The sequence below is a fragment of the Perca fluviatilis genome, chromosome 16 (assembly GCF_010015445.1).
Source record: "Perca fluviatilis chromosome 16, GENO_Pfluv_1.0, whole genome shotgun sequence".
Lineage (NCBI taxonomy): Eukaryota > Metazoa > Chordata > Actinopteri > Perciformes > Percidae > Perca > Perca fluviatilis.
Window position 1 is genome coordinate 24953461 of NC_053127.1, and position 12746 is coordinate 24966206.

The 12746-nt window shown below is 40.4% G+C and overlaps 1 protein-coding gene across 4 annotated transcripts in view; it reads right to left on the bottom strand.

The window, feature by feature from the left end:
* ksr1a (kinase suppressor of ras 1a) overlaps nucleotides 1-6241 on the bottom strand; it is a 29411-nt gene extending 23170 nt beyond the window's left edge. For 3 of the 4 annotated variants that reach the window (XM_039777536.1, XM_039777534.1, XM_039777535.1), the window contains exon 1: nucleotides 5694-6241. In XM_039777536.1, coding sequence (XP_039633470.1) covers nucleotides 5694-5903 — 210 coding nt within the window. In that variant the 5' untranslated portion in view covers nucleotides 5904-6241. Of the gene's footprint in view, nucleotides 1-3326; nucleotides 3569-5693 lie in introns of those variants that run through there. The other variant, XM_039777537.1, reaches the window with a different exon arrangement.
* Nucleotides 6242-12746: the final 6505 nt, after the last annotated feature.

Here is a 12746-nt window from a genome sequence, read left to right on the forward strand (position 1 = left end):
CCTGCCAAGGATAGCATGGCCTATCTGAGAACTGAGCAACAAAGCTCTATTCCAGAAAATGATATTTGCACAGGAAGGTCAGTTCATTTCTCTCAGACTGAAAATGCTCATGTTTCTTGTTGTCAGGACAGGCTTAGTGAAGCATTTCTACTCAGTGTCATATTAGCTGTCATTAAAAGCCCAAGCAAAATCCAGAAGTTCTTAGATGTCTTTGGCAGACATTTGCTTAACAGTATAATCTATGGGTCAAATGCAATTGGGGATAACCGCATCTCAATCGGGGATAAATACATAATATTATCATTATTATTTTTTTTTTTTGGTTGTAGCTTTTAGGCTCCTCCAGTCAGTGTCACAGTCAACACGGAATGTACAACAGTAGCAACAGTAGCACTGGAGCTGAAAGATAATACAAATTGAAGGGTCATTTCAATATTGGTTTAACATTTCATATAGGATCATGCAAGTAAACTCGGGTGAGTAAACTGATGCATGCATAATTTTAGAAGAAAAAAAAAGGTGAAAATGTCAAAAGACAAAAACACAATGGACTTAGGCAGACCTAGTGTGGAGGGGGGATTGAACTAACATGGTTGACAGACCGGGACAATGGCCTGCTGCCCATCCTCCATCACTGTTACCACCAATTGCAAGTTGACCCCTATGCTGGGCTGGGTGGGGGGATGGGGGCAGGGTGAGGAGGTGGTAGAGTGGCCTCCAACTCTCTGTGGTAAGGTTGTGCAAGGTTAGTCTATGTCCCTGCCTACAACCTACACACACACAGACTGTTGGCCTTGTTTAGACTTACACTATGATGTATCTGACAGAATGTGGTCAGTGGGGCCATTTTATAGATCTCAAAACATATAAAAAAGTACCAATTTATAACGGAACTGCTGATAATAGTTGACATGACATACAACTATGTGTGTATATGTATAAAAAACACTATTATCAGCAGTTCCGTTACAAATTGGTATATATATATATATATAGCTATTTTAACCTGTACAACACACAACATGCTAACTTCCTTATGATTTAGAACAAGCAAATCCCTTCTTTTCCACAAAAGAAGAAGTACAGCAGACCTCAAAATTACAGGATGTAATGCAACTCATCCTGAGTCAGTTTAAGAATAGATTAAGGCCTGCCTACACTGTTCAACCATCCTGATTTCCACATCATGCAGTCCATTCTTATTGACTACACCACAAAAAAGGAAACAGAGACGGGGTCGCCGTTCGCTACAGTTGTGTTTCCTCTATATCCTCATGTGAGCGACATTCTCCATTGTCTTCTCCTAGGCCTCCGACAGACACACACAGTGGTTGTCATGTCATAAGAAGCAGCCCAGCGGATTGGCTTTGATTCTCCCCTCCCCTTTCCTCCTTGCTCTCCCCTCTTGCACAGGCTCTTTGCGCGTCATTTGATTTTCTTATTTAACAACCAACCCTGAAAATGCGTAGGAAGAAAGATGTCTAAATATAGATGCAGCCACAACAGCTCGCACCACGAGCGCACAGCAAACTCTCTCCAACACCATGAGGAGACAAAACAGAGTGACGCTTTGCTGTTTGCTGATCATTACTGAGAGCAGTGATTAAAAAAGATAAGGCGGTGAATTGCTCTTATGTAAAGATTTACTGCAACAAATAAATATCTAGCACACTTGTTTAAGGTTATGTAAAACACAGCACATATGCAATGCACTTGGGTTCTACTGTTGACAGGATGTTTTGAGTTCATGTTTCTAAGTGTTTGGATCATGTGGACTGATTTCGCTGGTTAAAAAACAAACAAGCTGCTAAGACCGTGCAAGTGGGTACGATAAAGCAAAAGTCTGGCATACATAAAGAGCTAACAGTAAAAGTAACACAGAGGCAGCATGAGAGGCAGAGACCAGGATGAGTGGGATTAACATGTGAAAAGTGAAGTACTAGTTAGCACTCCATTTAAGAGGCCAGTATCATTATCCTCTCACTGGCAAGGCAGGAAAAAAAATAACACACACACAGTTCGAGTGAAATAATAAACCTCTCTCAATGAGAGTATGAAGTGAGTTCAAGCATCTCTTGATAGTCCTCCTGCAATATGGGAGCGATGGCCGTTTGCACCTCGAGTGTGACAACTACTTTGACCTCACGGTGCTTAAAGCTTTAGTAGTAATGACACCTATCATGTCTAGCTGCTAAAGAATGGTTGACATGTGATCACCTGGACACTGATGTGGGAGTTGCATTACAGTGTGCTTGCTAGATCTTTTAAAGATCATGGCAGGGGCTATTGTAAAACCTTTCACATCAATGGGTCAAGGTTCAGACACAACAGAGATGAGTTTTTAGGGATGTGTTGTGCATGTCTGAAATACAGCACTTGACATATCGGCTGAAATTTGGAATCATATACCAGGAGTCAGCCAAGATCTATCATTAACTCCACAATCTGCTGACTGTTTGAGGTATTTAGCAAACGAAAACTCAAGGAGGGCTGAAGCAAGAAGTGAAAGTGCACACTTATGGCAAGATGTGGTTTCAAAATGGGGTGCCAGTAACGACATAGGAAGTAAGACGACTGCTCATAAAGACAGCGCCCCATGCCCTGCCAGCTCCACTCAAAAGCTTGTTGAAAGACCGAGCTTCTTAGCAATGATGATGAACATGTCGACTCTGTATTTGAATGTCATGTAGAGTAGATCAGCAATCACCAGCTTTTTGGTCAGTACAAACTCCTTTGTACTAATATAAAACAATAGAATTGCATACAAGAAGAACATAAGAAAACAAGAAAGAAAGAGTGTGACAGGCAAACAGTGAGTAACAGTAAAACAGGTGGTAGAATTCAAAATCAATTAAAACAGCTAAAAATGGAACGCGATTTTACAAAACACCTGCAGCTACAACAAAGGGAAGATTTTAAGTTCACACAACCAAGTGAAGTTACCACAAGAATACCAATCACAACAACAATCCAACTGGAACTGATAAAGGTCCGCCCGATAAAGTTAATAAAGCACGTCAGACTTCTTCAAATGAATCAGAAATTCTGCTGATGCATAACGAGACCAACACCAAATGATGATCAGTTCACCAACAGTTTTGACATGATCTGATCTAAAACATTGCCACTCATATGTTCTCAGACAAGTTGATCCCATTTTTAGTCAAATTTTATTTTAAGTGCAAGTTACAAATATGTCACATATGGTAAGGCTAAATAGCAGAAACAGTTTGACCACTGAGAAAAAAGTACAGTTATAATTTAGTGAAAGTAAGATTAAAGCTAAACATTTAGCTGTGCTGTAAATAAGAAAGCATCTGCCATACCTGTTTCCAGTGCAGCAGCTAAAAGCAAGTGACCAGTCACATCATCTCCACTGCAGGAAGTGGTAGATTTCAAATCACAAAGGTTCCTAGTTGTTCTGACCCTCAAAATGCAACAGAGAAGGATCCTAAACCTGGCAAAACCACAAACCAACAAAGCTATCTTGAAGTAACCAGACCCACAGAGATACCCCCTCACAACGGCCTCTAACTACAGGAAAGAGACCTCAGAGCAGTAGCCTTCAAGAAACATGCAAGGCCGGCATGGCCTGCCCATTGTCACGTAAAACAATGCCGGTGCAAAATGCATCTAAAAAGACAGCGTACCTCAGGAAGTACTCTGCCAGATCACATCCTGTTCCACGCAGTGACAAGATACTCATAACAACGGACGAAGAAGAGTTGGGGCTACAATGGACAACATGTAAACTGGCAAACTGATCTAGTCTCGTTTCTATTTCAGTTAATACTTTGAATTTTTCATTTTAATGCTGGGCTTCTTCACTTGAGCCTGTGTTCCCACACAGTGGCTTGCCAACTTGCACCTCATGCCTGCCAGCCAGCTAAGGAGCTACCAAATTATTTTGTAGACAAAGTATGCACCTAAAACCATAGGATTGCTTGTCCCTTGTTCTAAGCTGTATCTTTATCCTGCAGGCTTAGACATAGAGCTACTACCATCACAAATACAAATAGATCTTCTGTGCTGCTACCTGGCCTGCTGAGGCAAACAAGGAGAAACTAACAGCGGATACACTGTAACTCTGCGACTAAATAATGTTGCATCTTGACCATTCTGAAGGTCACTTGAAAACCAGTTCAGCCAGGCTGTTGCGTCTCTATGTGGCTGAAACTAAATGCTCGGAGCTTTCTGGAACATTAGTTTTTAGGGGCAACAGCACAATTGTTCGTGGGGGTGTTCAGTTATACAGAAATAAAACAGACATGGATAATTGATAGCCTCCAGCCAATCAGGAATGAATATTCCTTTTATCCAACGCTTTAATAAACCATGAGCCAGAAAAGCCATTTGCCATCTACCATGTCTCTAGAATGTCAGTATGTCTGGAGCATAATACCAAAAGATACATACAAAGTTCAAATTTGTAAGCATTAACCGTGTACTCCTCAACGTTTTTCACAACTCCATGTCTCATCAAATGTACTGTAGCAACTTTTAAACCCACACACCAACCCCCTCTTCTCATCACCCTCCTCAGCAGAAGCAGGGCCTGTTGTCCCATCATGCATTGTTACAAACAACAACATGAAGCTGGGCTATCCATGACATGATTCCTTCAGTCATCTGGCAGCTGAGAATAATACAAAAACAATGTGACTGTAAACATCCCATGGGTGGAAACATGCAGGCCTGAGGAAAAAAAAAAAAAAAACGGACGAAAACGACTATATAACAACACCACTAACAAAATGCACACAGTAGAAAAGATAGGAATTATCATTTTTAAAAAGATGAATAAGGCCCCAAAAGGCATGTCATTCTGGTGTAGTTTGCCTACTTAAAAAAAAAAAAAAAGCATTTTCGAATCTCTATCTTAATTTTATAAGAAAAAAATGTATTTGGTAGGTGATGGCTGAAAGGCTAGATATAGCAAATACTGGGTGCATCCTTTGCTGATGCGTGCATGCGACCAGGCATGACTTCTCTATCACACTGCTGCCTACTATAGTAAAATATACAAAGGCCCGACAAAAGCCACGGCTTTTGCGCAAAGCAATGTCAAGTCATCCCAACACGACTGAACTGAATCTGCATCCAGATGCAGGAAACGCAGCGCGTACACCGACCCTGCCTTGCTTACGCCTGGGAAACAGACACACACATGGAACACGTCGTACAATTCGTTTTGTATTTGTCGAGCGTGCCTATTGTGCACACACGCGAAATCCTGTGCAGAGAACAGCACACGGTGACATAAATTATAGCAGTATCAGATTATTGAATGTGTGCCATTAGGCCAGGCTGAATTCAGCTGCACGGCGCGGTGCTGTGAACTAACCGAGGGGCTCCTGACAAATATTTCCACCTAGAGAAAGAGGTCACGCACAAATAACTGGAGCAGACATCAGTCACATCTCGACCACTTAGGAATCTTGTACGGCAACAATGAAGGCAACACTTGAATATCATTTGTTGAGTCTTTGCGCCCCAATGCATCGACCCAGTAGTATGTTGCAAGCAACAAAATGCGCTCAGCTCACTGACACTCAGTGGTGGAGCGCCTCGCTTGGAGCCAATATTCAGCCTATATGAGGCGGACATAGTATTAGGGCTTCATGACTCCGCAATTTGACTAGGCTGCTCTCTATCGCAGGACGGGGCTGTGACATATGCGAAAAGCTCATTACCTCTAAAGTGCGTATTTCTTGCTGTGTGAGGTCGTTGGACGCGGCGCATTTGGTCCGTAGCCCCTGTAAACTGGAGATGGAGATTTCAATCATATTCTGGATGAGTTCGCATTGATGTAGTGCGGCCATCGCTGCGCCACCGCTACTATCCCTCTCCGGCTGCTCATCACTCTCGACCATCTTCCCACCTTTAGCAGACACACTATCCATTCCTCAGCATTGGGCACGGCTGGAAGGGCTGGAGTCAAACTGTTCAGCTAAAATGAAACACATGCAGCAGTCCAGCGACGCAGCGACCTATTGTGGAAGTTAGCTGACAGCAAATGTCCCCAGCTCCCAATGTGGAAAAGTCAGGATGCAAAACGAAATCTTTGTTCTTTTCTTTTCTTTTTCTTTTTATCAAAACAAGATGCTAGACGGCAACCCAGGCTGCGAAGCGGTCCGAAGTCCAGCAGTGCTCGACTTGTATATTCGGTCCGTATAGGCTACCGACGACAGGCTACTCTCTTCCACCGAGAGAGCTCTGGCAGAGGCTTTCACCGTCTGTCAGCTGTTGGGAACATCATTGGCCGCGGTGCAATCTGGGAAATGAAGTCACACAGGCACTCAAACTCCCCCGGCCCCCCCCCCCCCACCCTCTCGTGCGCGTGCTCACACATTACAGCAATTGTTTTGTACGATTATTACCACAATAACTTGATTACGTGTTAAAGGGAAATTAATTTATATTAGTACAGGAAAGTAGGCTATATAACACCAGTACTATGTAAAACAATAACAGAGAAATCATAGGTGTAATCAGATTATTAATGACTGCATTCCATTTAGGTGCCCTGGTTAGGGCCCTGATATATAGCCTAGCTCCTTTTTCACTCAACACATTTAGTCATGTGACATTAAGAAAAGCACAGGTGTAAATAATAGAATTAATGATGGCTGAATTACAATTGGCTGTTTCTGTTTTAGGGTCCTGGTATTGTGCATGCTGGCTCACTGTCCCATTATCATGGCTTACTGGGACACTTGAGTAGAACGGAGCCATTGTCAATGTTATTAGTGACACCTTTAGTTTTCCTACTATGACAAGTCATAATATCTGTTATGAAATGCATTAGTTTCACCTGTGCTTTTTCTGCTGTAACACGTCAAATTGTCTGCCATGGAAACAAACCTATGTCATGACAACAAAACATATTGCAAAATAAAGTATTATGAAGTAATATGATAGGATCTGCATTATAGGGTTGCTATGAGGAATTCTGGGATTCAGAATACTCTTCTTTTTTTGCACTGGTACAGCACAATTGCACAGCAGTGTGGAGAGGCAGAGCTGGCAATGCAAGAGACGCTTTGGGCCCAAAGAATAATCACCACCTTTCACCTCACTCACAACGCCATGCACTGACACTATATTCTCTGTGTTGAGCAAAAGAGATGCACCATAAGGCCTAAAAGAATACAATAGAGGTTTAAATGATATGAGTAATAGGCCACATGTTCTTTATGTAGTTTATCAAGGTACAATCTGTGATCAGCGTACAGCCCCATTCCCATCCCGCCAATCCAAGTCCACATAGTTGACATTCCACTTGCATGTAGTTGAGTGTACATGGTCTGCATTCAAATGCAGACAGTGCACTTTCCACAATGATGTGATGTTTGGTGTAAAAAGGGTGCTGTACACCTATTGGGCCTTTATTAGTACATATTTTTTATTTTGTTGTCTGGTGCTTATAATCTCACTCCTCAGAAGTCTCAAGAGTTACTTCAAATGAGGTGGTCAAATTAAAAGTCCTACTCATGGCCTTTATTATTTCCACACCAAAAGCAATGCAGCCGGAGCAAGAGTGTGCAGCCAGAAATGAAGAACTTAAAGATATGTTACAAATCTTAAAAGTGACGGAACTTATTGCAACTTCAAGAGCGAGGTACATTGTTTGCCCTCAGATGAGGACAGTGCATATCATGTGGGGGTGGGAGGAGTGTGCAGGTTTCCACAGCCATGAAGCAACAGTATACATGGCTCATTTCTGCAAAGAGGGTGTGATGTTCCTTCCTTTAATATACACTGATTATACAAAGGAACATGAGTCATTTCTAATGGAGCCCTGTGTTTTCTTCTCTCCATCTGTCTCTTCTCGTCTTCTGATTGCAGGGGAAATTGTACTGTATCTTACACTGGCCAGACATGCACCAGTCCATATAGCGGCCTTGCAAGCTAATATATAGAGATCAACCAACAACCAAAGGAAGTAGAAACCTTTGGTATTTGGTGTTTTGGTATACCACTGAGTCAAGGTGAGTCAACCTCTAAATCAACTGAAAGTAGCAATGTAAATTCCTCTGAATTAATATTGGAATCTGACACTGATTCAAGATGAAATTGTAAATCCATCTGACACCAGTGCAACGATGGAATGAAACAGACACAAAGCCAAGTTTCAATCCTAAACTATTTGTTGTTCAGTACATTGTACATTCAGTCCTGCTGTATTAACAGCACAGATTTGATGGTGACATGCTAGCAGAACACCCTGCTAATTACAGCTCTTCTTTGCCTTCAAAATGAAGTTACTTAGCGGCAAAAGTGGGACCAGCATAAAGGCAGGTTTTAATATTTAATATTGGCTGTGTATGGTCACCTTTTAGAGAGCATACTCAGTCAAACTAATAAGTGTACAAACACCAAAAAAGCTGTGGACCAGTATTGTCTCATTTAGTTTAATATGATGGCAGCTAATGCTCGAAACAGAATGTTGCTAAATACCTATAAGCACAGAGCTGTCTGTTATAACCTTGCAATTTAAGGGATATATTCAGTTGAACCTCTCTCATACCATATGTCTGACTTATCGTCTATTGCATAACTGCACCATGAGGACTCTTGCAGTGTTTTTGTGACTACCTAACCATTCAGTTGACAGATCACAAAAAGGTGAAATGTGAGCACAACATGTCTGATTAAAAACATGTCAGTGCCTCGCCATTTGTTTCTCCTCCCCTCTGTGTGCTTTCTTTGCAGTTGTTTCCAAGAGTTCATTTTCTTCTTACATGATACTTGAGGATTACTTACCTTTGTTTTCCGTAATAAATAATGTGCAACATGCAGGCAATCACAAAAGTACCTGCAGTATATTAAAGAAGATAGGCACTTGACAGCTTGCTGACACGACTCACTCAGCTGAGGATAACATGATCCTTTCCCAGCCGGACGGTCCCTTAAGCCGTTTAAACTGCCATGCTATTGGACAGCCAAGACACCACACGTAGCATGGAGCTCACAGCTTCAGATTAAATGAGATTGTGGACTGTCTGCTTCCATCTTCTTTGCTGGCCAGGATTTCCACAAGCCAACCCTGCAGGTCTGGAGCCTTTGCCCTACAGTCTGCAGAAACAGTTGGATCCATTTGGATACATCACTTTGTTCAAGTAATTGCATAAATCAAATAAAAATGACAATTAGAAATGTGTACCTTGGTTTGTATGTGACATTGCCAGGGTACACATTTATTAAATATTGTGTAGTGCACATCTATATATATGTATCAGTATTGACTACACTTATGTTGATTTCCAAATATAATGAAAACATAACACTCAGCTGACTGCAGTGTTGTGGATATGTGTAGACAAAGCAGGGCCAAATATTGAAAGTGTCTTTAGACAAATATTTTTTTAGATGCATCTTACTTTTCCGGAATTAGCGAACTATTGCTAACTCAGACAAATGGGGAAAGGATTAGGTTTACAAAACATACGGCATCAAAATGATTCTAAGTATGTCAACTCTTTCAAGAAATGTTTAATTATTTTCCTGATTAACGCATGTATCTTGGATTAACGCGTGTGTCTTGATTAATAGAGAAGGAAGCAGCAGCAGCTAACAAACGATCCATCTCTGGGCCTGCATTCTCACTTTTGGAAAAACTAAAACAAATTCATTTGAATTATATACAAACATTTTACAGCACCTCCTCTGATGAGTATCACTTCAATTTGTTACGTTATCCTTCTTTAATTCTTTTCAGATTTGTATTATTGATGCTCTAAATAGCATATGTTGATATTGTTATCATAACTGTAAAGACAATATTTTTTATAAGCTTTCCTCTTAAACCTTTCAATATATTGAAACATGCAAGTGTTGGATACAATGAATGATGGGAAGTCTTTACTACTACGTGTTTTTCTTTGTCTTTTTTTTTTTACTATAACAAGGTGTGCATGAAGTTGTGATGCAGCCCTGACATATCAGCCCCGAGTCAGCTATTGGCCCATTCAGTGCTTGAGGGAGGGCATAATGGCTAGACATGATTGTAGTCCTGTAGTCCTTATTTTAACACTTATAGTCGTCACCGCAGTCAGTACTTAAGAATCATACTTAGACTTTGGCAAAACATTTATTTATTTATTTTTAGCTTGATAATGCTGAAAGTAACTCTGTGCTTTTTACTAAATATTTTTTACTCACAAGTCAACGTTTTGATTTGATTTGATTTATTTAATTGTGTCACAAATGCCTTACACATGAACAAAAAGACATCAAATACAATCGTGGATAAAAACACAATAAAGTCCAGGACTTATTTCATTGTGGTCCTCAACACATAACATAAGGACAAGACAAGTAATTCACAGAGTGTATAATAATCACTGACATAACATGAAAACGTTTTTCTTAAATAAATAAAAAATAAAAAATGGTAACTTGCCCTTTGATCTATTCCGCAACCCTCTCTAGTAACCAGACCTTGATGCTCTTTTTGAAAGAGTTCAGGCTGGAAAGGACTTTAATATGACGATCTAACTTGTTCCACTGAACTGCCCCTATATAGGCCAAGGTTCCTTTCCCTAACACTGTCTTAAATGTATAAGGACACAGGTCAGATATGCTGCCACGAGTGTAAATATTGTGTGTGTCCTTTACCTTAGTTATAAGACACGACAACAAAAATTGGGACACTACCAAACAATATTTTATGGATCATGGTCAGTCTTAACATAGTACCCAGAGACTCCACAGGGAGGTTTAGGAACATTATTAAGATCATTGTGTGTTATTTGATCATAGCTTTCAAGAGCACACCATCATACTGGTGTCATCACGTAGTATAATCACTTTCATTTCTTGTGATACTTGTCTACGCAACTCTTTGTCCATTTGATCGATATGAGTTTATTTTAATTAGACAGTTTCGCTATTCGTTATTCATCTTATATTTTCAGTAAATTAATTGCTTTCCTATTGGGTTTCCTAGTGCTGTGTGAACGCATACAGAAACCCATTACATCTAGGTTTTTCAAATCCAAAATGCCATATAGCTCTCTGTGTCTGTATTTTATTTCATTGTATTCCATTTTTAAGCCCTTTTGCAAATCTAGAATCTCTAAGTATATCCATTGCCTTTTTGATATTATTGCATTAATCTGAAAACAGGAAGTAAGACAGAGCAGGCCTCCTGTAAACTTCAGTTGAACACTCCACCCTACAGAGTAGCCAAGTGAGTTTTGTTTTTCTCTTCTTTTTTTATTAAGGGGCAGGGCAATTTTCTAACCTTGACTATTTTTACTGCATACATACAGCTGAACAAATGTAGACATTGCTGAAGATCTTCAAATGAATACTTGTTCATCCCCTTGTCTATATTTAATGTCCTTTAGGAATAGCAGTACCTTCTGCTGAAAATAACACATAGTATGGTGTAACATTGCCACACTTTGTGTTGATATCTAATAAGAGACACAATTGGCTTTGCACATTTAACTTAATAGTAAATTGTTTCACCCCAGACATAAAGATGATACCAGATACTGTTCTCTACAGTGTCTTTGTATGTGTCGGTTGCTTTCACCACCATTCCCTGTGAAAGAGAATATCCTGTGTAGGCGAGTCAAACTTTGCTATTAAAAACGCAATATGGCTGCTATCACACAGGATAATGTAAATCAATTGGCCCGCACTGGGGACCAGTTGGATTAGGGGGGAACACATGGCTGATACAACTACTCAAATGGCACCTAATAGTGAAATATACATAGACACCACCATCTGCTGGACAACGCTGTACTGCAAAAATACATTCAGTTTAATGTTCAGCTTCCAAGACCTTCTTTAGTGCAGCGAGATGTCTCTATTTCCCTCCCACCGCAGCAGATTCTAGACAGATTAGGGCAGATTAGAATTGAGAATCAAGGAAATGACTTTTGATTCGATTAAATACTTTAAACAAGTTGATTTGAATTCAAAACAGAGAACGCTATCTATTATTAAAACATATTCAATAAAACTGAAAATCTTTGTAACGTCGACCTTCAGTGGACATTAAAAACGTAAACAGAACACATGTTGGGCTGATGGCTTTCATGGTTAGTTACATATCATTGTTACTGTTTGGTTGCAACTCAGTGAACATGCAGCCAGCTCAAGACTAGAGCTTCAATGGTTTGACCGAACAGTAGACAAGCTGCATGACCTAAGTGACTCTGAATGTGGTATGATTGTTTGTGTCAGATGTGGTGGCCCCACCATCTCAGAAACAGCTGCCCTCCAGGGATTGTCATGCGCTCGGAAGTTTAGAATTGACAATTGATGGGAGCAGTTCTGTGGGTGAAAACAAGTTGTCAGTGAGTGTCAAAGAATGAGCAGGCTTATCCGAGCTAACAGCAAGCATGCGCACAGTGCAACAGCTGGTCTGGTTTGAAAGTGTGGCACTGGCCTGGGATGCAGTTAGTTTTGTGGCCTGAATTATTATCCCATACTGTTTCATTAAGAACTGGACTTTGCCTTTCTATCTACCTATCTTTCAGTCCTATTGGTCACTCACGTAAGTTAAAAGCACCAGTACAGTAATGTCACAATGGCACAAAAGGCCTTTTTCAGGGTGTGAAGGATTCTCTGATCTGTCTTTCTTGTGTGTAATATTGGATAATAGTACCTCTTTCGGCTTTTAACAATTATTTAAATCGAACAGTTAAGAGAAGTTAAGAGGTGACATGTCTCTTGGGTTGAGCTGCTAACAACTAATTTAAATGAAATTATTACAATTAGACACA